Source organism: Mrakia frigida (genome assembly GCF_051309035.1).
Source record: "Mrakia frigida strain ATCC 22029 unplaced genomic scaffold BDY24scaffold_18, whole genome shotgun sequence".
Classification (NCBI taxonomy): domain Eukaryota; kingdom Fungi; phylum Basidiomycota; class Tremellomycetes; order Cystofilobasidiales; family Mrakiaceae; genus Mrakia; species Mrakia frigida.
In genome coordinates, this window is record NW_027481263.1 from 191,888 (window position 1) to 216,763 (window position 24,876).

The window sequence follows — 24,876 nt, forward strand, 5'->3', positions numbered from 1 at the left end:
CAGGCTCAGGCTCAAGCTGGACCTTCGTCGTACGTGAGAGAAGCGCCAGCACCAGCAGGAGAGAGGGTGGCTCCTTCGGGTCCCAGGGACACGACGGTGGCTGAGCCGACGAGAGGGAGATCAAAGGAGAGGGAGAGAGGCAGGAAGTCCGTTGACTTGAGGTGAGTTTCGGGTTTCGTTCGAGCTCGAGATCTGGGCTGACTCTGTGCCCTTTTTTGCGTCTACGTCGCAGAGCTACCGAAGATGATCGACCACCGATACCTGAACGACCTCCTCGCTCCGAAGGATCTTCTCGTTCCCGTCCTCCCTCATCTCGTTCTCGTTCCCGATCTCCTCCACCTCCTCGCAATCGGTCTCGCTCACCTCCTCCCCACTCTCGCCATCGTCGTCGTTCAATATCCACCTCCCCTCCTCGCCGTCGCTCTCGCTCCCCTAGCTCGTCACGAAGGTCTCGTCGGTCACCCTCCACCTCCAGCCGAGGAGGAACGTCGTCGAAGAAGGAAAGAAAGGGCTCGTTCTCGAAGAAACGACCCGACAAGAACCAGCCTCCTCGCCGACGAGACTCTCGTTCACCTCCTCGTCGATCTCGAGGGTCGCCTTCACCCGTCAGCCATCGGAAAAGAGACTCTCGATCTCCTCATCGTCAGCATCGAAGACGGTACAGCAACGCTTCAGCGACGTCGGATCGTTCAGGTCGTTCAGGCGTCGACGAGAGGAGGCACGGTCGAGAACGAGACTCGGATCGAGATAGGGAGAGGGATAGGGACAGGTCCAGGTCGAGAAGGGATGTCCAGGAGTCGGCGAGCAAGAGGGATCGATCTCGGTCGCGAGAGGAAGGGACTTCGAACGGTCGAGCGGAGAAGAGAGGTCGCGTCGACGCCGGTGGATCGTCGTCCTCGAAGAACCCAACCCCGACTCCAGCACCAGCACCAGCACCACCTCCCGCTCCAGTAGCACCAGCATCAACGACCTCCTCGACGACAGCCCCTCCTCCCAACGGTCCTCCTCGACGAGCCAACTCTCCACCTCCTTCGAAACCCGTCCCAACAGGTCCAGCCAGCAACCGTCAACCAGGTTCCTCCTCCTCCTCCCACGTCTTCGGTCCTCCTCGTCCGCCCCTCTCAGCAGCCGAACGAAAAGCTCTCAAGCCTCAACAGGAGCAGTACCTTCCTCCCAACGTCGAAGAAGAGGAGACTCCTCTCGTCGTCGAGCCAGAGCCAGAGCCAGAACCCTACCACGAAACGACTCCGCCTCCCCTTCCTCCACCAGCTCCTCCTCCCCCAGAAACCATGCCCGCCATCTCCATTCGTCCTCCTACCGTCCCAGCCCCAGTCTTCAAACTCAATCTCACCTCGAGCAAACCCAATCCTCGAAATGCAAAGCTCAACAAGTTCTTCTCCGTCGACGGAGAGGGAGAGGAGGACGCGTCGTCGACTGGGAAAGGCTCAACTCTTCCGTCTCCCACTCCCGCTCCCGCTCCCGTCGTCGAAAAGGTCCCCCCACCCGAACCAGAGTACCAGATCCTTCCCTCTCCACCCCGACCAGCACCTCCTTCCGCCCTCGAGGGAGCTCGAATCCCAGCTCGATGGGAGAGGTCTCCGGAACGTCGACGCGACTCTCCTCGGGACTTCAGAGACGGAGATCGAGATCGAGACAGGGACAGAGACAGGGATCGAGACTTCAGAGACGACTCTCGACGATGGGAGGATCGACGAGGAGGTCCTTCGAGGGAGGATACGTGGGGAGGAGGAGGTCGACAAGGGTACAACAGCGATCGGTGGGAAGGAGGAGGAGGACCTTCCCAGGGTTCGACACCAGCAGCAGATCCGTTCGGGAGGGAACCGAGAGCGAGATCGACTTCGCCAGCGACGGATCGGGAGAGGGAGATCATGGATTTCAGGAGGAGAAGAAGGATGTCCCCTCCTCACACCCAAACGACGGATCGACCTCCCTTCGAAGAACGACCTCGGGATTGGACGGATCGATTCGAACAGCGACAGGAGCCTCAGCGATACGATCAGTTCTCGGATCCCTACGACAGCCATTCGTCGTCTCATCACTCGTCGCCTTACCCTTCCTACCACAACCCAAACTACCCTCCTCCTCTTCCTCAGCAACAGGATCCGAGAGACACCAACTCGTACTACCGTCCTCCAGGTCGAAGTCCTCCTCCTTTCCGTCCTCCTCCTCCCGACTCAGCGTCCCTCGATTACGGAGCGACCGAACCAGCAGAACCTACTCCTCCCAAAGCTCCTCGTTCACGAGTCACCTCGGCAACGGATCGGTCGAATCCTTCGACTCCAACTCGTTCAGCACTCGTCCCAGCTCCCTCCCCTCTTCCTCCTTCCAACCTCGCCTCGCCCAAACCTCCCACTCCCGTCCCAACTCCAACTCCAACTCCAACCCCAGTCGTCGCAGTCGTCGCAGCCGTCGCTCCCCCTCCCTACGTCCCAGTCGCTCCTCCAGCATCAGCAGTCGTCGTCGTCAAGCCCCAGCGACCACCTACCCGAACAACGACGAACGGGAAGCCTTCGAACGAGATGTACGAGAAGCTCGTTCAAGTCGGAGAGGGAACGTACGGGAAGGTCTACAAGGCGAGGAACAACGAGACGGGAGATTTCGTCGCTCTCAAGAGAATTCGTATGGAAGGAGAGAAGGACGGGTTCCCGGTGACGGCGATGAGGGAGATCAAGCTGTTGCAGTCCCTTCAGCATGTGAACGTTGTGAGGTTGTACGAGATGATGGTTTCGAATGGTTCGTCGAGTCTAGTTTCTCGTCTTCGTTCAAACCCTTTCGCTGACCTTCCCTTCTCTCTCTCCTCCTCTTTTTCGTCCTCCTCCCTCCTCCCTCCCACCTCGTCCTCGCCTATCTCTCCTTCTTTTCCTCCCCTCAGGCTCCGTCTACATGGTCTTCGAATACATGGACCACGACCTCACCGGTGTCCTCTCCCAACCTCAATACGTCTTCTCGCCCGCCAACCTCAAATCCCTCTGCCACCAAATGATCCTCGGTCTCGAGTACCTTCACTTCAAGGGTGTTCTCCACAGGGACATGAAGGGTTCGAACATCCTCATCAACGGGAAGGGAGAGTTGAAGCTCGCCGATTTCGGGCTGGCGAGGTTCTATCACAAGAGGAGGAGAAGCGATTACACGAACAGGGTGATCACGCTTTGGTACAGGCCACCGGAGTTGTTGCTGGGTGCGACGGAGTATGGGCCGGAGGTGGATATGTGGAGTGCTGGGTGAGTCCTCGTTCGGGTTGGAGAGACGCGTCGCGTCGAACTGTTCTTCGTTCGTTCTTGACTTTTCGCTGACCCTTATTTCTCGCTTCACCTTCGTTTACCTCAGATGTATCATGCTCGAGCTCTTCACTCGCAAGACGACCTTCCCAGGTCCGTTACTTCCCCTCCTTTCCCTCCTCTCTCCCTCCTCCCGCCGTCTCGCTTCGTCTCTCTCTTCTTCTTCTTCCCGCCCCGTATCTCTCCACTTACTCCCTTCCCCTTCGTTTTCCCTCGTCTTTACAGGAATCGACGAGATCCACCAACTCGAAACCATCTACCACACCTGTGGAACGCCCGACGAAGCGGAATGGTTAGGTCTCACCGAACTCCCTTGGTACGAGCTGCTGAGGAAACAGTCCCCGCCGTTGCCGAATCGATTAAGGGAGGTTTATGAGGAGTGAGTGGAAACGTCTCTTTCTGTGTTTTTCGAAACCTCGCTCGAGTTGAAGGGGAAGAGACGAGACGAGACGGGACGAGAACGCGTCGAAAATGAAACGAATCGCTGACTTTCTCGACGCTTTGCTGTGGTGCACAGGCTCCTTTCCCCTGCTGCGATGGATCTGGCTGAACGACTCCTTACGTACGATCCGACGAAGAGGATCTCAGCTACCGAGGCGTTGAAGTCGGATTACTTCTTGGTCGAGCAACCGCCGATGGAGATTCCTAGCCAGTGAGTCGTCGTCGTCCTTGCCTTTCCCTCTCCATCTCTTAACCTCTCACTTCTTTGCTGACGACGTCTTCGTGTGTTTATCTCGCAGTCTCGCCGAAGTAGGAGGAGAGTTCCACGAGCTCGAGGCGAAGAGGGAGAAAGGTTCGTCTTCTCGTTCCTCGTCCTCTTCTTCTCTTCGATCCTTTCTCTCGCTGACCTTCGACCTTATCCTTTTCATTGTTCTACAGCCAAGAAACGAGCCAAGGATCGAGCTGAAGGAGAGAAGAAGCCGTCGATGGGGTCGGGTGCGAAGGGGACGCAGGGTTGATTGGAGGGGAGGAGGAGATTGATCTGTCGAGAGAGGATGCTCGATTTTCTAGTTTGTATCTATACTTTTTGGTCTTGGGTTCTCATCTATATCTACTCTCTCACATCACGTTTTCTCGATCCCTACAACGAAAGAACGATTCAGACTCCGCTTCATTCAGCCTTCGACCTCCAGAGCTCACCTTCCTTTGATCATCTCCCAAACAACCACGTCCCTTTGTCGCCTCAACCCAGATGCCTCCCCACCCCTCCCCACTCTCTCTCCTCAGGTGCACATCCTCTCGCATAGCAGCCTCCGCAACCCCTTCCTCCTCAGCAGCAGCAGCAGCAGCAGCAGCAGCAGTTCAACGGTCCTTCTCCCTCCTTCGCTCCCAGTCCTCCTTCCCTTCCTCGACGCAACCCTCCCCAAATCGAACCAATGCGAACCGCACACCGGCGATGATGGGAACTCAGAAGAGGACTTTCGTTCCTTATGTGCTCGACGAGGTTAGTCCTTTTCGAGCTCAAGATGAGCGAGCGAAGAAGAGAAAGGAAGAGAAGAGGGAAGGACGAAGCTGACCGACTTCTCCTCCTTCCCTTCTTGAATCGTTTCGCTCGTACAGGGATCCCGAGGTCAAACGGATCTGTACTCGCGTTTACTGAAGGAGAGGGTTATTTGTATGTCGGAGGTACGGCCACGTTTCAACTTCTCAGTCTCTCTTCTTGCGAAGAAGAAGAACGACTAGCGAAGAGGGTTGAGCTCGCTCTCTCCCTCCCTTCCTTCCTTCTTTCCCTTCTCTCGATCCGAGCTGACCTCTTTCTCGCTGGTGGACACACATAGGTCGAAGACTCCATGTCCACCATCATCGTCGCCTCGCTCCTCTACCTGGACGCAGCAGATCCGACGAAACCGATCTATCTGTACATCAACTCGCCCGGAGGAGTCGTGACGAGCGGGTTGGCGATTTACGATACTGTGAGGCCCTCTCTTTTTTCAGTCTATCTTGAAGAACAAGGTCAGTCACGGTGAACTGATCTTCACCTTCCTTGCCTTTTTCGTTCTTTGACGAGTTCAGATGCAGGTCCGTCGGTCGTTCTCCCTCCCGCTCCTAGCTTCCTCCTCTCCGTCGTCGCGTCTCGTCTCGTCTCGATCTGACCTCGGACTCCTCATGCTTCGGTTTCATAGTTCATCTCTGCACCAGTGCATACCTTCTGTATAGGTCAAGCAGCTTCGATGGGATCGCTGTTGCTTGCTGGAGGTGCGTCGTTCACTGCTCCCGTCGCGTCCTCCCTCCTCTCTCTCCTCTCTCTTTCGGTTCGACTGACGTTTAAAAACTTTCTTTTCCTTCATCAGGAGCTGCTGGTCATCGATACATCCTCCCGAACGCTCGAGTCATGATTCATCGTTCGTCCCCTTCCCTCCTCTCCCTCTCTCCCTCCTCTCCTTCAGTCTCTCGTCCTTTCGTCTTCGTCTTCGTCCTCTCTCTCCTTCGATCTCTCCTCTGACTGATCCTGACCCATCCTCCCTTGTTTCTCCCCACTCTCACTTCACACAGAACCCTCCGGAGGAGCAGGAGGCCACGCCTCCGATTTCGAAATCACCGCCAAAGAGATCCTTCGAATGAGAGCCGCTCTCACGGACATCTATCGAGTCCACTGTAGTTTCCCTGGGGAGACTGCTGAGCAGGCTAGGGAGAGGTTCGGTGAGTCGAGTCTCTTTCTTCTTCCTCTCCTGCCTTCACCTTTTGGGATGAAACGAACTGCTCGGAGGGAGGAAGGAAGGAAGGAAGGGAACGAACGAACGAACGTTTCTAGGAGCTGAACCCTCGACGCGTCTCTTCCCTCTCCTTCCTCGCAAACGGGTTTTCGCTTTCTCGCAGACACGGCCATGGAAAGAGACAGGTTCCTGACGCCCGAGGAATCGAAAGCTTTCGGACTGGTGGATCACATTCAGGACAGTCGGAAGAGGATCGGGGAGGAGGAGGAGGAGGAGAAGAACGATGCATGATCGTAACATAAGCTTCGATTTTTGCTTCGCTGCGAGAAAGGCGAGGAAGGAAAAAGGTTTCGTAGGTTTCATTTCATTAATCGATTGGGTTAGAGATCGAAGTCGCTGTCGTCGGAGCTTGCGAGAGAAAGAGTGGAAGGAGGGAGGGAGGGAAGGAAGGAGAGAGAGGGAAAGGTCAGCTCGAGCTTGTCGAAGGAAGGAGGAAGGGGAACTGACTCGTCTCGTCCCTTTCGCTGGAACTAGAGAAACGAACCAACAAATAAACCAAACCACCCAGCCCAAGTCAGCAAGACCGAAGAACCAAACAAAAACAGTTCAAGCAGCAGGACTAACCACGATCTTCCCTCCTCCTCCTCCTCCCCCTCCAGCCCCCCCAGCACCCCCGGACCCCCCCTGAGCCTGCTCCAACAGTCCGACGAGCTGGTCATCCGATACTTTGCCTCTGAGCTGACCTCCCTGAGCCATCCTCAGCAGGATCGACTGCACTTGACGGGAGAGGTGAGGTCGGGTGAGGTTGATTCGGGAGACTTGTCGAGAAGGAGAGGTTAGGTTTCAGCTTGTTCGTTTTGGTTGAAAAGGATGAATGGGAGCACTAACGTCGTTCCCTTGCTTCAGGTTCGAGGAGGGTGCTCATGATCGTTCGGAGCTGTGTTAACGAAAACGAAGGAGGAAGGGAAGGAAACGTGAGCTCGTCCCTTTTCTCCTTCCTCTCTCTCATCAATCATCTTCCCACCCACCCACTCACCTGTTCCTCCTCAGCCCTCTGTTTCTGCTGCTGCTCCTCCTGAGAAAGTTGCTTCTGCTGCTGCTCTCCTCCTCCTCCTCCACCTCCTCCAGCAGAAGGGCCAGCGCCTCGAGAAGACGATCCTCCTCCTCCTCCTCCTCCTCCTCCTTGAGCTTGAAGTTGCGCGAGGCGTCGAGCTCGGATGGCAGCTGGCAGAGAAAAGAGCGGAGGGTTAGCTCGTAGGGAAGTTGGGAGAGGGAGAGAGAGAGGAAGGGGGAACGAACCGATATCGTCGTCGTCTTCCATTGTGTTGTTGATGAGGGAGGAAGGGAAGGAAGGGGACAGAGGAGGTGGTTTGGTCGAGGGGAAGATGAGATTGGAGGGAATTAGAGGGGAGAGATGTCGTTTGGGTGCTAGTTCGGAGGCATTTTTTTTTTTGGTTGGGGGAGGATCTCGTCAAGACTCTTAAACTCGATTGGTTTGGTTGATTTCTTCAGATCTGGATTCCGGAGCATCTTGCAAGAGGACCTTGTCGAAGAATCAAGAGGGGAGTCAAACGCTTTGTTCTCCCCTTGCTTTGCTCGAACTTTTTAGAGAGAGAGCATGAAAAGGCCTGATGTCGTTAATGAAAAAGTACGCCTGTCCATCTAACAGAGTCAAAAAAAGAGGTGGGAGGGAGGGGGGGTAAGGAAAGGAAAGGAAAGAGAGGCGAGTTGCGACGACGCGCGACGCACGACGACGAGGACGGGTGGGATCGAAGCAGATTAAAAGAGAGGTTCGAGTAGTGCGAGAGTAGGACGGACTGGAGTTGGATCATGAGGAGATCGCAGTAGGGTAGGGCAGGGAGGAGTTCCGGAAAGAAAAAAAAAAAAAATGGAAAAAAGAAATCAGCTCGAAAGCGTGGAGAGACGTACAGGACGGTAGAGGAACTCACGAAGAGGTTTTTGAAAAGGTAGAAAATTTAGAAGTTGATGTCCTCCGGGGAGAGAAGAGATCGATGGAACAAGGGCGACGAGGGAAAGAGAACCGTTCGACGCGTCGAGCTGAAAAAAAGGAAAAGCGAGCCGAGCCGAGCGAGAGGGAAAGTCAGCTCAACAAGAAGACCCGCACATCTTCGACCTCCCGATGAAGTACCCAAGCTGTGTTTGCTCACTTCACTCTGCACTGTACAGTCCAAGGGTCCGCGCGTCGTACAGTAGCTCGGCGCTCGCATCGAGTCGGGTTGAGATGAGGAAAGGAGGGTAGATAGGAGGAAGTCGAGGAGCTGTTGACTGCTCTGCTGGCAGCAGAAGAGTTGGACGCGGTCGATTGGGAGAGGAGAGGGCGAAGAGAGTCGGCGGGAGAGTGCTCGTCCAGCTGGAGGACGGAGGGATCGGAGGAGAAGTCGAGGATGAGGGTCTCGGGTAGAGTGAGAGAGAGGTAGGTATCCGTTCGAGATGGCTAGTAGGAGTTCTAAGAGAGAGAGAGAGAGAGAGAGAGGTGTTCAGTCAGGCAAGGGGAAAGAGTATAAAGGCGGAGAGGGAGAGTGAGAGCGAGAATGCGTTCGAAGCTCACCTCGATGCTATAGTTTCGCACCCCTTAACTTTGCCACGTATTAGTTGATACGCTTCTCAAATTGCTTTATCTCATCTTGTAATCTGGACGCTGGTCCTCGTCCTGGGAGAGGGAAAGGAAGAAAGGCGAAAGCTGCAGTGAATCGATTTCCAGTCGCGTCGTTGTTTTGTTCTTCTTCCTCTCTCCTTCCTCCCTGCATAGAGCTTCGAGTGCCACTCCTCTCGTCAAGACGAGTGTGCTCTCAGAAAAAATCTTCGCGCCAAAGCAGATTCATTCAAACTCGGCCCGCAAGAAGCCGACTTTGAACGCTCGAACCTTGCCTGCGAAGACTCTCGACTTTCGGTGACATCCCCTCAACTCCCATCTCCTCCTTCCCGCTTTCCTCCCTTCTTTGACATCAAGCACCAACATGGAGATCGGATTCGCTTCCTCCAACCACCCCACCGCTATCTTCGTGGACACCCAGGTGAGCGAGCTTGGGTTCGGTTCGACTCCGCGATGCGAGCTCAGCCCCCTCTCCTCCTTCCCGTCCTTCTTCATCGGACTGATCCAGACTCCTTTCTTTCTCAGACAGCAGCTATAGATGCTCTTCAGTCTGGTGAGTAGATAAGGTCCTCTTCTTCTACTTTTTCTGGCTTCTTGAGCTTGGATCTTGCTCGGTCGTGCTGACCTTTGCGATTTTGCGCGGTCGTTTCTTTCTTCATTTTCAGAGCGAGCAATGGCAGATCGAGCATACTCAAAGGCTATAATCATGGGCTACTCAAAGGCGAAGTTGTCGAAGGGGAAGAGTCTAGAACAGGTGCGTTTTGACCTTCGGCTCGACGTTCAACGAGGGTCTGATTCCTCCCGTCTCGTCCTCTTCCGCTCCCAGGTTGACAAAAAACTGCACGAACTTGGTAGAGCTATCATCGCGAATAAGGTCGGATTTTTTCCTGCCCGATCCCTCTCGTTGATCCGTGGACTGACTTCCGTTTCGTGACGTTGCCGTTTTTTTTTGGTTTCGTTTTGCTCAGCTTGGACCATTTGTTGAGGAGTGAGCTCGCCTCTTCGCGTCTCAATACCCTCCCTCTCGGTCGGACGATGCTGCTGACCATTCTTCTACATCTTCCTGTCCCGTAGAATCCAGGAAGTGAGGGATCTGCTGTGGAAGCGAGGCGACGCGTCGGGATCGGTCGCGTCGTCGTCGTCCGCAACAATTCAGCAGAACGGGCCGTCGCCTCCCTATTGGAGTCCCGATCAGAAGTTTATTCACGAGAAGTCCTGATAGATGGTGCTTCTTCGATTGATCCGAGGTTCCAAATCTCCTCTTGAGATCCGAGCGATCGTTCTTTCGTCAACGAGTCTTCGGACCTCTTTGCCACAACCGCTTGATCAGTTCTTGGTCCTTACTCTGACTTCGGAAGTCGCAATTCCCTTAACTCAAGATGGCCAAAAGAGCGGCAAGAAGATGTCGTGAGTCACTGAGATCGTGTTGGACGCGGATCGAGGGAAGGAAAGAGGGGAAAAGGTGTGAGATCTGAAGTCGGTAAGAAGGGAACGAGTCTGGAAAGCTACAAGTTGTAAGCTCCTCTGTCGTTCCTCAAAGTGCTTGTCCGAAGACACAAAAGGAAGAAGCAGAATCGGACGCGTCGAGGCCCAAACTCACAGCTGAATGATCTCCTTCAACCAAGTGGGAATGGTAAGCTCGAATCAACCGAAAAGTAGAGAACTCCACGATCCTTCTATGGTTACATCACAGCATATACGGAAGGAAACGAAGAAGGAGGGCTAGCGAAGAGACGCGTCGCGGTTTAAGTCGAAGTTCAAGCTCATTTCGCAAGCTCGCCAAGCAGGGAAGATGACTCGTTCCGGTTGAGAGAGCGTCCGAAAGTATCAAACAAGCTGTAACGACTCGGAAGAAGAGTAGAAAAACAGGACAAGGGGTAAATAAAAAGAACGCCCCGGACGTCGCTGCCCCATCTTCAAAGGCAAAAAGAATGGAGAGTGTAAGGATTGAACTCACGACCTTACACATGCTAAGCGTATGCTCTACCAACTGAGCTAACTCCCCAAAATGAAGAAGAACAGACAAACTGCTTTTTTTCGATGACATCGATCGCGGTCTTCTGCCTAGGAGACGGGATTAATAAGTCTGGGTCATGTTCGCAAAGTAGGAGACGACGTCAGTTTGGATCACTCGTGCAAGATTTGGTCGGGGCGGGTAGGATGTCAGAACGCGGGGTCCCCAAGGTTGCCAGATCGAATCTGAAGGTTTTTCACTTTCTTTTTTTGGGGCAGCTCTAGACTACCGTCCTCACCTTCCTCTCTCCTCTCTTCTTCCCTCCCTCACCTCGCCTTCCCACATCCATGCTTCCTCGCCCATTTCTCCGTCTCCAACCACGCGAGTATATATTTCTACTTCATGACACGTTTGAGAGCAGTCTGCTAAAGAAAGGAGAAGCAGTGAACGGGATGCTTCGACGATGAAGACGCGTTTCTCGCTCAGCCACAACAATATCAATCAACAGCCGAAGAGGCATAGAAAGAAGTTTACACTCGTGCCATACGATTGTGTCTGCTTCTGAAGTTCTGAGCTCTGAGTTCAAAGCAAAGCCTCCCCAAAAAGCGACGCGTCCACGGCCTTCCTTTTTTCGGTCCGCCGGAGTCAGGCGTTTTCTTTCTCGGTATGACTCCACGAGATAGTTTATCTTCTACTACTACTTTGTTCTGATATTCTCTGATATTCTCCCTTTCCTTATCGGATCTTTACCGGTAACTTTGCACGACGCTTAATCTCGTCCCGAAACCAAACAACTTGAACTCGGTGGAAACGCAGACTTCCTTCCTTCCCCTTCTCTCCCCCTAACCCTCACCGACGCAACACGCCCACAAAATCTTCTTTTACATCAACCATGTCCATCCCTTCAAGCGAACCCCCACTCTACTCAGGACGTCCTTCTCAAACTCAGCCTGGATCGGACGACCTCGCGGAGCTCTCCGACGACGAGCTTCCTTCGGCTCGTCATTTGGCTGTCCCTCACATTGCAGGCATGAACGATGTCTCTCGACGGAGCATGGAGGACGAAGAGAGGGAGCTTCCTGAAGGGTGGATTCGTCAATTTGATCAAGGGTGCGGCTACAAAAAGGAGCTCGTTTGAATCAAGACAGGAGGAGGACCAGTTCAAGAGCTGACCTCTTACTTCTCTCCTCTTCCTTTCTTCACTCTTCCCTCTTCCCTCCACTTCATCGTCACCAGGAGCGGACATCAGTTCTTCGTCAACACCGAAGCCAACCCTCCCCGAAGTATTTGGACTCACCCCTTCGACGAGGACGAGTGCTTCAGGTCCAACCCCGACTCTCGACCTCATCAGCCCTTCTCCTCCTCTCAGCAGCAGCAGTACGGTCTAGTTGCCACTCCCTCCCTTTCTCAGGCCGAGATTCACGAACGAGAACAAGTTCAGGAGAACCGAACCAAGGCTGCCGATGTGAAGGCTGCTGAAAAGTCCGAGAACCGAAGCTTCGGAGAGAAGATGAAGGACAAGCTCACCGGTTCGACCAAGGCTGAACGAGATGCGGACAAGAGGAAGAAGATCGCTGCTGGAAGGGTAAGTCCTACGCCCTACTCTTGATTGTCTCTCGGTGAGGGAAACGGTAGCCGACTCGTTCCTGATCTGGTGTCCTCTTTCGCGTCTCACAGGAACGTCAACAGCGGCAGCAGGAAGAGTTTCTCGCTCGACGACAATCTCTTATCCAGTATCAGCAGGATCATCGAAACGATCCCGGGATGCGTGAGTTTTCACATCCTCGCTTCGTTGTTGATCGCTCTTCCGAGGACACTGACACGTCCATCTCGCTTTATTCAGAACGCTACTACCCTACCTCCTCCACCCAGTACAATCCTCCTCTCACTCCCTACTCACGCGCTTCTTCCACTTCAGGAGGTCGCAAAGGAGGAGGAGGAGGGATGGAAATGCCGTTGGTCCTGGGTAACTTTGGAGGGATGGGAGGGGGGATAATGATGGTTTGTCTTCCTTTCCTGTGGCTTTCTCTTCCGGCAGAGACTGCTGGGAACCAAACTGAGCATCATATTAATTTGAATATTTCTCTCGTAGCATTCTTAGATAGGAGGAAGGGGTGGTGGGAATAGATACAGGAGCAAGAGGAGGACAGGTGAGTCGACGCGTTTTCTCTTCCGACGATCTTGGTGCGACGACGCTGACGTTTCCTTCCCTTGTATTTTATGTAGGTGACTACTCAAGAAGAAAAGGTGGCGTCGATTGATGAGATTCACGAGCTGTAGATAGAACGGAGAGGCCCAAACTTGAGAGATGGATTGACTCCCGACGCGATTCGAACAGAGAGGGCGAAGAGACTGCTCCCACTCCAGCCTCAGTTTTCCCCTAGTTCGAGAAGAACGAGAGAAGAGCTATTTATCGAAGCAAACTTTGCCGCTTGTAGGAAACTTTCTCCGGTCGGGAAGGTCCACTCGATGCTCCCTTCGATCGAATCACCTCTGCTCGTTCTGCTCTCCCAACCGTCACAACTCCCTCTCTCTCCCCCCCCAAAAATGGATGCCCGGACAGCTAGAATCATCATCGTAGCTACTACAACCCTCGCCATCGTCGGTTGGGGAGTCAGATACGCTTTGCGAGCACCAGAAGGAGAAGGGAAGGATGGGAAGCGGAAGAGAGCCGGAGGAGAGAAGAGTGAGTTCGATGGTCTCTCGCCTCTTTTCTCTCCATCTTGATGCTCGAACTCGTGAGCTGGGAAGGGGAACGAGGTGCTGGTCGAAGTTTAGGGGCTGGGCATTGCCTCTGGAAGTAGAGAAGGGCTGGGGGGAGCAAGGAAGGAAGAGTTGAGCTCGTCATGGAATCTCCTTCCCTTTCCTGCTTCTGAACAAAGAGCTGACCTCGTTGACTCTTTGATCTCTTCAGGGAGGAGAAAGAAGAAGGCTGTACCTACACCCACGCCTGCACCTGCACCTTCAGTTCCAACCCCAGCTCCTGTAGCTGCCCCCTCTGCTACAACCAAACTGGACTTCGAGGTGAGCTCTTCCTTCCTCCCCTCCGCCTCCCTTCGTCTCTCGAACTTCGAAGCTCACTCCAACCTCTCTATGCTCCCACACCTTTCTGTAGCAAGTACGAGGTGATCTCATCAAGATCCAAACCCTCCCCAAACCTGAGACTCCCGAAGAAGTCGTTCGTCCTCTCGTCCTTCAACTTCCTCCTCCTCCTGCCGTCGCCCGTGCAGACGACGCACTTCGAGAGTCGCGGCTGATCTATCCTCACTTCGTCCAAACAGGAACCCTTCGTTCTCAAGCGTACAACCGTTGGAGATATCCTCTCGGAAGGTGGTGCGTCTGCTTAGTTTCATCTTCCTTCCTCCCTCGACTCGAGCTCACCTCTTGGTCTCCTTCGTTTTCGTCTCTTCCCTGTCACCCAGGTCCCTCAACGTACTATTTCGCCGCTTTGGAGTACTACCGAGCTGTAGTGGCTTACCACGATCAGGACGAGATCGTTCAAAGTGAGTTTGACGACTCTGCCTCAAATCGAACGCTCGAGCTGACCTTTCGTCGCCCTTTCCTCTTTGTTCAGTCTTTGTGAGTGGATTTCGTTATTTCTCAGACCGTAGCATGTCTCTCTAGCCTGACTGACATATTTGATTCTCTCTTGCTCTCCTGCAGTCTCGAACCGCTCCCCCAGAGGTCTACGCTGTTCGTTCCGTCTCGTCTCGTTCTCCCTGATCCTCACCGTCTCCTCCTCCTCTCGATCTGACCACTTCCTCCTTCTTTTCGCGCTCTACAGCTTCTCGATCAAATCATCGCCATCTCCAAATCCTCTTCGGAATCTTCTCCAGTGACCGAAGGTTGGCATCTCGTCGAAGAGGGAAGCGAAACTGGCTCAGCAACCGACCTTTCAGCGCCGGTAATGGAGCCTATGGATTAGGAGGGGTGAGAGGAGGATACGAGTCAAAACCCAAAACAGCGCGCTGGGAGAGATATGGTGGAGGGGGATAGCTTTCAATCAAGATGAGTTCAGCTTGACGAGCGAGAGAGGGAAAGACGGTCGCTCTTGTGAGGAGCGTCCGAAAGCTCTGGCATTGATTCCAGATTATTTGAGCTCGACTGAGATAGCTCGGTGTAAGCTTAAAGTGCAGATGTGCGCCGAAAGTCTCGAACACGGCGTCGAGCCACTCAAAGATCATCGGATCGACCTGCTCGACGCGTCAACCTCGTTCCTCACCGCCAAGTTGATGGTGACGGCCTGGAGAGGTATAGGCGTGGAGGAAGACAGGCGATAGTGAGAGAGCTGAGCAGGGATCGACTCTTTGGCTCCGATGAAAGTGAAGGAGCGGCATTGGGAGAGGGAGAGGAACGGAGCGAGATGGGGGAGGGGAGGAGGCCGTCGAGGTGAAGCCTGGGAAGACGCAGTTGAAACGAGAGGTCAGCTCGATTCTAGAGAGGTCAGAAAGGTGGGTAACTTGTTAGCTGCAGGTTGAACATGAGTATCAGCTTCTTCCATCCCGATATCGTGATGTCGTCGTAGAGAAGAGGTCCTGCGAGCTGAAGGAGGGCGAGGGAGTGAGGGAGAGAAGGGAGGGCTGCTTGAGCGAGCGTTGGAGGATCGCAGAAGCGAAGGATCTCTTGTTTGAGTTCCGTGGGGAGCAGAGGGAGGTGCGATGAGGTAGAGGTGACCATAACGTAGGATTCTAGTCTACGAGATTGTTGTGGTTTGAGCTCAAACTCGCATCAGCCTGCAGAAGGAGAGTTGAGCTCGCTCGTTTCCAAAGTTGACCTCCAACTCCTTCAGCCCTCCCTCCTTCCTTCTTCGCTTCTTTCCTCCAAAAACTCACCACTCTACTCTCTTCCCTACGATGTCCGACCGACCTCGACGCTCCTCCACTCGCGAATCTGCTCCAGCCGTCGCTGTTCCCAACAAACGAGCTCGAGTCGAACCTCCCCCTCCTCCTCCCAAACCGAAAGCCAAAGCCGTCAAGAAGAACGTCGTCGTCGCTCCCAAGGCCAAAGCCAAAGCCAAAGCCTACACTCCCAAGGTTAAAAAACTTCCTGTCGACTTCCTCAAAGCTTTTTCTCCCACCTCTCTCGAAGCTCTACTCCTCAAAGCAGCCGCTCTCTCCCCCGAGGTCGACTCCCTCCTCCAATCCTCTATCTCTACGGCCTCTCCTCTCCTTAAAGGTTCAGGACGAGTTCAAGACTTCAACAAGGAGGTCTCCGCTATCCAAGGCTTGATGCGAGGGAACGAAGGAGAAGCCTGGTCCTTCGTTGTCGATCTCGTTCAATCCATCTCAATCAAGACCATGAAATCTGCCCCCCTCCTCACCAAACTCAACGCTCTCGACGCTCTCTGTCGAGTAGAGGAAGCAGAGGAGGCGGAAGCTAATGGAGAACATCCACCAGAGTACGCGGAAGGAGAGTCGCCCTCGGAGCTCATCACGGAAGGGATGCTGGCGGTGTTGAGCAGGATGACCGGGGAGGAGAGGAGGACGAGGATCGGGGAGGAGTTGGTCGCAAAGATGGACAAGTCTCTCCGGTCGACGGCGTCTAGGAAGCTTTACGGGGAAGAAGGGAGGGAGTTCGAGGAGGCGGAACCGTGGACTGGTTGTGAGGAGGGCGAGTGGAAGGAGGAGGAAGAGGACGAGGAAGAGGAAGAGGAGGAGGAAGAGGACGACGAGGAGGAAGAGACTCGCGACTATTCGAGGAAGCTGGTTTGTGAGTTCTTCCTTTCCTTGAGTCCCGGTTTTTTTCTACACAGCGTAGACCCCGAGCTTTCTTCAGCGTTCTCTCGTACTGACCTCTCCTCTTCGCTTCGGTGCTTTCAGAAACACGTCGTCTCGACTCCCCTCGGCTTCGACGCGTCTCCCTCCCTCCTTCTCCTCCCATCAACTCTTCGCCATCTTCCTCCCTCCTATCCGCAAGATCCCAGATTTCTTGTCCATCAAACTATCCATCAAGAGGACGGACGGCTCTCGTCCCTTTGGCATCTTCATCAGCGTTTGAAGGCGATGTATCTGAGACCTTTTGTCGCTTTTCGTACGTTGCAGGATCAATGTCCATATCCTCAGCTCTTTCCTCCTACCGACCATCTCCGCTTCCCGCTCCGTTTTTGCGAGACGCAGGCCGCCGAAAGAGACCCCAGCACAGACCCGACTCGAACGAGAGCTCGACGCGTCTCTTCTCCTCCCTCTCCCCCTTCTGCCCCATCCTCATATTCTCTTTCATCATCCCCACTGTAAACATTGTTGAACGACACATGAATTCCATTATTAACCAAATAGCACTATAACTAAACTCTCCGCCCCATCAAGGGGTGAAAGAGCTTCGCAGCAAAACCCAACTAGACGAACGAACGAAAAAAGAACGAACGCAAGCAAGCGAAACCCGAGACAGGACAAGTAGATAAAAACGGAGGCGAGGGAGAGGAAACAAACACACTAGGACGGGAGGGACGGTGGGAGATGAGAGATGGGGAGGGGAAACACAAACAAACAGAACGAGAAAACCGAGAAAGGGATGGGATAGGTCTACGATGGGATGGATGGATAGATAGAGTAGGAAAGCGGTTGAGATGGGATGGGTTGGATCGGAATGGGAGGGGGGACGAGACCGAAGCGTGAGCCAGCACGGAAATCGGACGCGTCGAGGGAGAAGAGGATTGGGGGAGTTATAGGCTATGTGAATCTACGACGACTGAGTGAACACGTAATTGAAGTTGTAGGTCGTCGGGTTGGCCACAAACGTGAAGTCGGGGGTGTGAGAAACGACGTCGGCTCCGTTCCTCGAGATCGTGGCCGCCATTCCTGATCCCGTCGCGAGAGCGTAGGAGAGTCGAGTGACTCCAGCGGCGACGGCGGTAGTCTGAGATCCAGCTCCGGAGGTGAGAGTGACGGTGCAGGCGGAGGTGGCGAAGATGAGGGCATAGAAATTGTCATCGGACTTTTAAGGGGAGGGAAGGAAAGGAGGAGGAGGGGAGGGAGGAGGAACGGAACGACGAGAGTCAGCGACGATGTTTTGAAATTGAAGAGACGGTGTGCAGCCAGAAGAGAATGTATATAGAGAGAGAGAAGGAAGCTGGATACTCACGTATTCTCGGTAGTTGGGCGAAGGGACGGAATCCGAAGTAGCGACGGCGTAGACCGGGTGAGGTCGAGCGGTCAGGTAGATCTTGTCGGTCGTGATGGCAGGGTAGACTCCGGTCTGAAGGAAGCACATCAACAACGAGACGAAGAGTCAGCGAACGTCCTCGAGCAAAAGAGAGGGAAGGTCGAAACCGAAGAACGAAGGACGAAGAACAAAAGAAGAGGAGAAGACGCACCTTGAAAGCAGTAGCGTAGTACAGCGAGATATCGAGCAAAGCAGTGTGATCGTAACCATCAACCCATGCCTGGGAGTTGGGCTGAGCTCCTTCGATAGGTCCAATGTAAGAGGACTCTCCCTGAACGAAGCGAAGCAAGCGAAGAAAAGTCAGCTTTCATCCTCCCTTTTCGAGACTTGCAAGTCAAGAGATCTCTACGCACGTAGTCGTTCCAAGTCAAGGCCTCGATCAAATCGAACTTGTCCCTGTTGGCGACGAGCGTCTCCCATCGGGAAGCGTAGAGCCCTGTCGCACGAACGAAGGGAAGACGCGTCAGTGCCGAAATTGACGAGACGGGAGAGCGAAGAGAGGAAAATGAGCTCACAGTTGTCAGATCGGAAGATCCAGTTCTTGTTCCAGCTGTTGACTCCGTAGTGGGTGAAGAAGACAGGGGAGACGGCGGCCTGAACGAAGAACAGCGAAGGGAGAGAGAGTCAGTTCGAGTTTCGTCTCGACGCGTCGATGTTGGAGCGAAGCAAGACTGACCATGTATCCCTTGGAGCCGAGAGCGTTCATGTAGGTAGTATCGGATGAGAAGTCGAGCTGATGAGATCAAAGACAAGATCGAACGAGAACGAAGAGGGGAAATCGAGTCAGTTCAACGCTCCTCTCCTCGTCTCCCTTCGAAAACTCACATCATCTCCTCCCATAGGCCATCCCGAGTTCCAGTTCAACTCCCCATCCATCGCACTCGCACTTCCGAACGTCGAAGGATCCGTGAACACACTGGGCATGAAGTAAACGGGAGTTCCAGCGTTGGAAAGAACGTCCTTGAAAGCGGTTTGCCAACCAGCGGTCCATCCTCCTTGTCCGAAGGTACAGTCGGAACCAGCGAAGGTGGAAGCGAGGATCTTTCCTCCGTACCATGCTTGGTTAGGGTGAGCGGCGTAGGTGGTGATGTAGGATCGAAGAGCGGCGGCGTTGTCGTAGGAGGAGCAGGGGAGGACGGTCTGTCGAACGAGCGGGAGAGAGAGAAGTGGGAGGAACGCGTCAGTTTAGGGGTCGAGTTGAGTTGAGGGAAGAGAAAAAGAAGAAGGGTTGGACGGACCATATCGAACGAAAGGAACATCTTGAAGCCAGTTCCGGAATCCTGAGCAGCCTGGTAAGCCGAAGCGACCTGAGTCCACTGCCAGCTGTCGGTTCCGATGTTCAGAGCGAATCCGTCGCTGTGAAGTGGAAAAACGAAGAAGGTCAGCAAACCGACGAATCGAAGGAAAGGCTTGAAAGAAAAGAGGAAAGGGAAGGAGACTCACAATCCAGCAGCGCTCGCCAACTTGACGTCGTTGAGCCAAGTTGCGTAGGTGTAAGGGTAGGCATTTCCAACCATGAAATGAACGTAGGAGGCCTTGGTTCCAGAGGAGGAAGGAACGGTGACGGTCGAGACGGGAGCGACGGCAGTGGAGGTGGTGCTGGTCGACGCGACGGCGGAGGAAGTCGTGGGAACAGCGACGGAGGTTGAAGTCGAAGTGGAGGTGATGGAGGTAGAGGTAGAGGTAGAGGTGGAGGTAGAGATGAGAGTGGCGGTGGCAGCGATGGAGGTAGAGGTTGTGGTATCCGAGTCGGAAGATCCGTCGATGAGGTTGGCGAGGGACTGATCCGAGAAGATCGAGAGCCTCCAAGGTCCTCCACAGACGTCGGGAGTTCCGAAGCAGTACCAGGTGCACTCCCAAGCTGAAGTTTGGTAGGTGTTGGCAGCGGTGTTGAAGGAGTTGCCGCACTGTTGAGGGAGAGAAGGTCAGCTTTCGATTCGAACGAGGCGCGTCTCGAGAGTTCGAAGGAAGGTGGAAGACGAACGTAGCATTCGGTTCCGACTGTTGAGAAGCGAGGGAAGTAGAGTCAGCTATACATTCTTCGAGGACGACAGAGAATCAGTAGAGAACTCACCTTCAATACCAGCCAGGGCGAATCCCTTCGACTGACACGTCGAAACGCACTCGTCGACGGTCCATCCGTCGTAGTTGGTCTCGGCGTAGCCCGTCAGACTTCGAGTAGATCCATCGGAAACGCAACCTTGGTTGGTCCAGGCGGAGGTGGATGTAGAGACGGCGGCAGCAGAAGTAGCAGTGGCAGTAGGAGCGACGGTAGCGGAGGCGGACGCGAGGGCTGAGGCTGAGGTCGAGGAGGAGGTAGAGGTGGACTTTTGGTAGAGGGAGAGGGAGAACCAGCCTCCGCACATCGATCCATCTAGTAGAGAAAGGGAAGAACAAGGTTAGCTCGACTCGAATGAGTAGGGAAAGGAAAGAGAGGAAGAGGCTCACCAGCGCACTCCATCGAGCAAAGCAAGTCTCCAAGCAAGCCTCCGACGGATCCAAGAGCGTTGACTTCGTTTCCACACTGAGGAGGAGGAGGCGAACGAGAAGAAGAAGAAGGAAGGGAGCAGGAGAGAGGTAAGAGAGCGTTCGATAGAATCCCACCTAAGGAGGGGAGGATCATCCGGAGGGAACCAGCCCAGCCAAGGAGGAGGAGGGCAAGGGAGGAGAACAAAGGGAGGAGGAGGAGGAGGTGAGACTCACGTAGCATTCGGTTCCCCCTGCGAGAAAGAAGAGTAAGAAGGTGGCTGGTTCAGTTCAAGCTTCAACCTTGTTGAGAATAGAACGCGTAGATGTTCGAGCATCGTTGGGACTGGAATCGCAGTCGAGATTGAAGGGGAAGCTCGCGCTCGTCCTGATCCGTCGAAAGCTCGCAGTTCCCCTCTCTTTGTTGATTGATAACGGAAGAGGAGATGGCGAGCAAAAAAAAAAAAGAAGGAATGAAAAGAGAGACGACTCACATTCCATACCAGCATAGGTAAAACCTTTGTCGTCGCAGGTGGAGAGACAAGAGTCGAGCGTCCAAGACGAGGAGGAGTGACTCCAGCCGGAGAGAGCTCGAGCGTATGCATCCACCACACATCCTTGAGAAGTCCATCCAGACACGGTATCCGCTCGAGCCACTATGGGGGCTGAGACTGAGACGACGGCGGCGTTGGCTTCCGAGGAAGGAGAGGATGGCGAGGAGGAGTGGGCTGAAGGGGAGGAGGAAGACGCGAGTCGAGCGTGATGTCTTCGTCGACTTTTAGGAGCGTTGTTGCTGTCGTGGGCTGCTGAGACCGACGAAGCGAGGAGGAGGAGAGGGAGGAGGAAGGTTGACGAGGTGGAGAGCATGGTCGGGAAGATGTTTAAAGGTGGATGGAATGGTTGGAAGGAAGGCGAGGAAGGAGGAGGAGGAAGGAGCGTCGTTGTCTAGCAAAGACGAGTGAGTTCTGATGGAGAGTGTGGAGTGTGTTTGTAGAGGGACAGGCCTTGCTGCTTCGAAGTGATCACTAGGACCGAGGGAAGGAGAAGGAGAGAGAGGAGGGAGGGGGGAGAGGGGAGGAATGTGGTTGGAGAGCAAAAGAGAAAAGGAGGAGCACTTCGACCTTCGCGCGACACGTCGTCCGGAAGAGGAAGGTGCTCAAGCGATCGATCGAGGAGTTGATTTCTCGCTCAACATTGATTGCCCTGATGCTCAAGCTTTTTCCTCTTGAAGGGGAACCCACAACAAGGAACCCAAGCTTTGTTTCACAACAACGCATCCAGAGATGGCGGGTAGCAAAAGAGGTCAAGCTTTCCCTTAAAGGCTTCTCGAGAAAATGAACTCAGGCACCGAAGGCGTTCAAAAAATCCTCCGAGCCGACTCCTGATTTTCTCTCCTCTCCAACGGCAAGGAAAACGCGTCTTTTCGGAACCTCCGAAGCTATAGTGAGAGTTAGTTCTATCGAAACTTGAGATGGGTGAACCAAAACGACGCGAAAACCTGCTCTTTGAACCGACGTCGATCCAGCTCGTCTGGACGACGCAAAGACCTCGACTCGACTTCCTCAGTCCGAGCGTTCTTTCTCGCTCGTGATCTGAATCTCTCTCAATCATTAGCCCGTCGCAATCGTGAACATCCGATCCGGGATGGTCGGTCGTCTCAGCTTATCGCCCTTCTTTCCAACGAACGAGCTCAACTGACTTTCGGACCCTTTTAATTCGTTCGACGCGTCGACCTCCAGGAGTTCCCTCCCTTCCCTGCCATCCTCAGAAGGATTCTCGTCCCTGGAGTGTTCAAGGGATGGCATGCGACTTGGTGGAAGTATGGAAGGTACGTCGGTCTTTCTCAAGAGGGCAGAGCAGAACGCACGAGCTAACCTCTGACTCTCGTTTTTGATTTTTGTTCGAAGGTAACTTACCCCAACGCCGTCAACTTTTGGTAGAGCTGCTCGGGTGCTTGTGACTTCGTTTCTATATATAGTTTGTCAATATTTCTGACCTCTTCTCGATCGGATGATCTATCGAGAGGTGCGGAAGAAAGCGAAAGCAAGACGCTTCGTCGAGTCGAACCACCTCTTTCTCTCTCTCTTCCTCTTTACCCCCTTCCCGAGCAGCCCAGCAACCAAAAAAAACGAACTACAGTAATCATAAACTCATCATCACCAACCCCCAACCTTCCCTCCCATCTCCCAAAACAGATCTTCAAACTCCTTCGCCCCCTCCCACTCCTTCGTCTCAACCCCATCCTTCCCACTCTCTCCCTCTTCTCCACCCACCCACTCCAAATCAACACACATTCCCCTCCCAGGCCCTTGATAAACCCAACCCCTCGCTCCGTCCAGTCCCTCTCGTTTCCCCTCGGGCGTCGTCTTGATCGAAGGTCGGATGGATTTGATGTGAGAGAAGACGGAACCTCGGGGGAGGGAGGCGGTGTGTTTGAGGAGGTTGGCGTGAATGAAGAGGGGTTTGAGTGGGGTTGGTGGGAGGGTGGGGAGGGAGTACTGTGAGGGAGAAGGATGGAGTGAGCGGGAGAAAGGGAGGAAGGGAGAGGCGAAGAAACGAGCGATAGGATAAAGAGCGTACCTGCAGCATCGAATGACCACAGAATCGGTTGTTTTCGAAAGGGTTGAGGGAGCCCATGGAGGAGAGCCAGGTTGGGGAGGCGGCGAAGGGGATGTCGAGGATGTGAAAGGCGTATCTCTGCGGCAAAGCAGGCGAGGCGTAACAGAGCGAAGCGAAATCAGTATATAGAAGACGAAGGGGGAGAGTGGGAAAGCGTATCCTCGAAAGAAAAGGGGAGAGCGGTGAGAGGACTCACAAACGTGTCCTTGTCGCCGCCCGAAAGCGAAAACCAGAAGCGGTAATCCTGCTGCATAATAGCAGCGATATGCAGAGCAGCTAAGTTGAGTCCCTGGTTTCCTCGTTTGTCAATCAGCATCTGACCTGCATCGGATTGAAGGAAGATTTGAGGAAAAGAGGGACAGAGTCAGGACGCGTCGAATCGAGAGACGAGGAGAAGGAATGAACAAGGAAACAGGACGGACCAGAGTCGATCTGCCACTCTTCGTGACGACATTCTTCTCCCAGGACTCGGAAAATGGCGTTCTCAGCTGTAAGAAAGACAGACGATACACGGTTGTGCGTCAGGGAGGGACGAGGCGAGAGAGACAGAGAGAGAAAGGAAACCGAACTGACGATGATCCTTGTTCAGATCGGGCCAGAAGACTGCTCGACCTCCATCTGTATACAGAGGACTGTCGAAGAGGACAGCAGGGTCTTGAAGAGGGAGGTTGTCCTGCGAGAAAGAGAGCAAAGAGCGAAGTGAGCGAGACGCGTCGAGGTAACGTCGAAGGAAGGCAGCGTGCAGCTCACCGAATCGAGGTAAAGAACCTCGGAGAACGTCGACTGCAAGATCGCCAGAGCTTTGATCTCTGCCAAATCCAAACGGAAACGAACAGGTGAGCCGAGAGAGAGAAACAGACAGACAAAAGGGAAACGCTCGAAAACTCACGGAAGTTCTTCCAGACGCCAGCTTCCTTCTCCTCCCCTTCAAACTCGAACAACTCCCCACCGAGCAATCTGATCTCGTCCCTCTCGTTCTCGGCTGTGATCTCTCCCTTGAAGTGGAAGACTTGAACGGGAAGAGTCGAGTTGAGACGGGTCGAACGAAGGATTCGGAGGAGGGTGAGGATTCGAGCTGTTGTGTCCTGGGAGAGCGATGGAATCGACGAAGAATATTGTTCAGGCACTCGTTAACTTTGTGTGGTCCCCCCGATGAGCCGAGATATCGACAGAGACTCACCTGATTCCCACCAGCGACTACAATCCCTCTCCCTCCCGCTCCCGCTCCTCCTCCCTCGATCTCCATCCCAGCAACGACCTGCTTCCCACCTTCCTCGACCTTCGACAACCCATTCACCAAACTCCTTCTTCTCCTCCCAATCTCCTCCACCGTCAAAGTCTTCCATCCTTCCCTCTCTCCCTTGAGTTGATCCGGATTGACCTGACGATCGTGAATCTCGAGCGGACAGAGCTTGACGTTGTGCTCGAGAGCTTGCTCGTAAGAGAGCGTTGGACGACGTAGGAAAGCTTCTAAGCGAGTCCTTAACGGTGGATGGGTAGGGAAGGAGAGTAAAGGGCGAGGATCTGGAGAGCCGGACATGGGGGAGGAGTCTGAATCTTGAGGGGAGGAAGGAGGAGGAGAGTTGAGCTTGAGCTCGTCGTCGTCGTTTGTGAAAGTGACCTCTCCTTGATCTCCTAGATCGTTGGGGTGTCCCATGTCGATAGGTAAGATATGAACGCCTCCTGATAACGATTCGTCCGAGGAGAGATCCCATGTAGGGGAGTCGAAGAGGTGGGAGGAGGAGTGAGGAGAGGAGGAGGAGGTTGAGCTCGAAGAGAAGAAGGTCAAGAAGACGAGGACGGTGAGGGAGATGGTGACCAGCAGGATCAAGGCGTTCCCTTTCCGGAGGAGCATAGTGAAAATAGGATCTCGAACCAGCGAGTTTGAGAGGAGGCTGAGTTGTGAGAGGTCGGCGTTGGGAGCTGAAAGAGGAGGAGAGGAGAGGGAGGAAGGTGAAGCTCATTTCGAACTGCGACGCCGCGGGTGGTTTGAGCTCGTTTTTGGAGGAGAGAAAAGCTTCTGATGGACCATAGAGACGATCAGAAGTAGGAATACTTTCTCCGAGATGTGGTTGGATGAGGAGGAAGCAGAGGGAAGGTTTTCTCCCT

General features: G+C 54.1%; 9 protein-coding genes and 1 non-coding gene across 10 annotated transcripts; 6 read left to right on the plus strand and 4 right to left on the minus strand.

Moving 5' to 3' along the window:
• Positions 1-1,913: 1,913 nt before the first annotated feature.
• Positions 1,914-4,280, plus strand: BDY24DRAFT_341396 (CDC2/CDK family serine/threonine-protein kinase; the record flags this gene model as incomplete). The annotated part of the gene is made up of 6 exons (XM_076637443.1): positions 1,914-2,754; positions 2,894-3,242; positions 3,349-3,392; positions 3,525-3,678; positions 3,817-3,951; positions 4,040-4,280. 6 exons carry the CDS (start codon positions 1,914-1,916, stop codon positions 4,278-4,280), a joined length of 1,764 nt encoding a protein of 587 aa, XP_076495966.1.
• A 181-nt stretch (positions 4,281-4,461) lies between these two features.
• BDY24DRAFT_391112 (ATP-dependent Clp protease proteolytic subunit) lies at positions 4,462-6,255 on the plus strand. The gene is made up of 7 exons (XM_076640763.1): positions 4,462-4,743; positions 4,860-4,925; positions 5,078-5,212; positions 5,423-5,495; positions 5,591-5,641; positions 5,793-5,939; positions 6,117-6,255. Exons 1-7 carry the CDS (start codon positions 4,492-4,494, stop codon positions 6,242-6,244), a joined length of 852 nt encoding a protein of 283 aa, XP_076495967.1. The 5' UTR covers positions 4,462-4,491; the 3' UTR covers positions 6,245-6,255.
• A 304-nt stretch (positions 6,256-6,559) lies between these two features.
• SDD2 (Sdd2p) lies at positions 6,560-7,471 on the minus strand (the record flags this gene model as incomplete). Its single annotated transcript, XM_076644642.1, has 4 exons — positions 7,253-7,471; positions 6,990-7,177; positions 6,842-6,890; positions 6,560-6,771 (listed from the first exon to the last, which is right to left on the minus strand). The coding sequence occupies exons 1-4, from the start codon at positions 7,272-7,274 to the stop codon at positions 6,560-6,562; spliced, it is 471 nt and encodes a 156-aa protein (XP_076495968.1). The 5' UTR covers positions 7,275-7,471.
• A 1,415-nt stretch (positions 7,472-8,886) lies between these two features.
• BDY24DRAFT_391116 (uncharacterized protein) lies at positions 8,887-9,803 on the plus strand. Its single transcript, XM_076640764.1, has 6 exons — positions 8,887-8,988; positions 9,076-9,120; positions 9,233-9,321; positions 9,394-9,441; positions 9,536-9,555; positions 9,642-9,803. The coding sequence occupies exons 3-6, from the start codon at positions 9,241-9,243 to the stop codon at positions 9,784-9,786; spliced, it is 294 nt and encodes a 97-aa protein (XP_076495969.1). The 5' UTR covers positions 8,887-8,988; positions 9,076-9,120; positions 9,233-9,240; the 3' UTR covers positions 9,787-9,803.
• A 696-nt stretch (positions 9,804-10,499) lies between these two features.
• On the minus strand, positions 10,500-10,572 carry BDY24DRAFT_t59. Its single transcript has one exon. It is a non-coding gene; the product is annotated as a tRNA-Ala (tRNA).
• Positions 10,573-11,372: 800 nt separating this feature from the next.
• On the plus strand, positions 11,373-12,844 carry BDY24DRAFT_391117 (WW domain-containing protein). Its single transcript, XM_076640765.1, has 6 exons — positions 11,373-11,631; positions 11,758-12,106; positions 12,199-12,289; positions 12,365-12,522; positions 12,614-12,671; positions 12,748-12,844. Exons 1-5 carry the CDS (start codon positions 11,414-11,416, stop codon positions 12,620-12,622), a joined length of 825 nt encoding a protein of 274 aa, XP_076495970.1. The 5' UTR covers positions 11,373-11,413; the 3' UTR covers positions 12,623-12,671; positions 12,748-12,844.
• Positions 12,845-12,944: 100 nt separating this feature from the next.
• BDY24DRAFT_391121 (uncharacterized protein) lies at positions 12,945-14,544 on the plus strand. The gene is made up of 8 exons (XM_076640766.1): positions 12,945-13,207; positions 13,436-13,545; positions 13,637-13,699; positions 13,803-13,854; positions 13,944-14,024; positions 14,085-14,089; positions 14,185-14,214; positions 14,306-14,544. Exons 1-8 carry the CDS (start codon positions 12,991-12,993, stop codon positions 14,444-14,446), a joined length of 699 nt encoding a protein of 232 aa, XP_076495971.1. The 5' UTR covers positions 12,945-12,990; the 3' UTR covers positions 14,447-14,544.
• Positions 14,545-15,301: 757 nt separating this feature from the next.
• On the plus strand, positions 15,302-16,639 carry BDY24DRAFT_391123 (uncharacterized protein; the record flags this gene model as incomplete). The annotated part of the gene is made up of 2 exons (XM_076640767.1): positions 15,302-16,234; positions 16,341-16,639. A coding segment is annotated over exon 1 (860 nt), but the record flags the coding sequence as incomplete, so codon positions are not given.
• A 560-nt stretch (positions 16,640-17,199) lies between these two features.
• Positions 17,200-19,199, minus strand: BDY24DRAFT_407146 (glycoside hydrolase family 71 protein; the record flags this gene model as incomplete). The annotated part of the gene is made up of 9 exons (XM_076642740.1): positions 17,200-17,454; positions 17,602-17,715; positions 17,834-17,953; positions 18,036-18,118; positions 18,198-18,276; positions 18,359-18,415; positions 18,508-18,822; positions 18,921-19,038; positions 19,126-19,199. The coding sequence occupies 9 exons, from the start codon at positions 19,197-19,199 to the stop codon at positions 17,200-17,202; spliced, it is 1,215 nt and encodes a 404-aa protein (XP_076495973.1).
• Positions 19,200-22,099: 2,900 nt separating this feature from the next.
• On the minus strand, positions 22,100-24,685 carry BDY24DRAFT_391128 (mannosyltransferase putative-domain-containing protein). Its single transcript, XM_076640768.1, has 8 exons — positions 23,948-24,685; positions 23,657-23,852; positions 23,518-23,576; positions 23,341-23,440; positions 23,190-23,255; positions 22,964-23,088; positions 22,729-22,845; positions 22,100-22,646 (listed from the first exon to the last, which is right to left on the minus strand). Exons 1-8 carry the CDS (start codon positions 24,620-24,622, stop codon positions 22,305-22,307), a joined length of 1,680 nt encoding a protein of 559 aa, XP_076495974.1. The 5' UTR covers positions 24,623-24,685; the 3' UTR covers positions 22,100-22,304.
• Between the last annotated feature and the right edge of the window lie 191 nt (positions 24,686-24,876).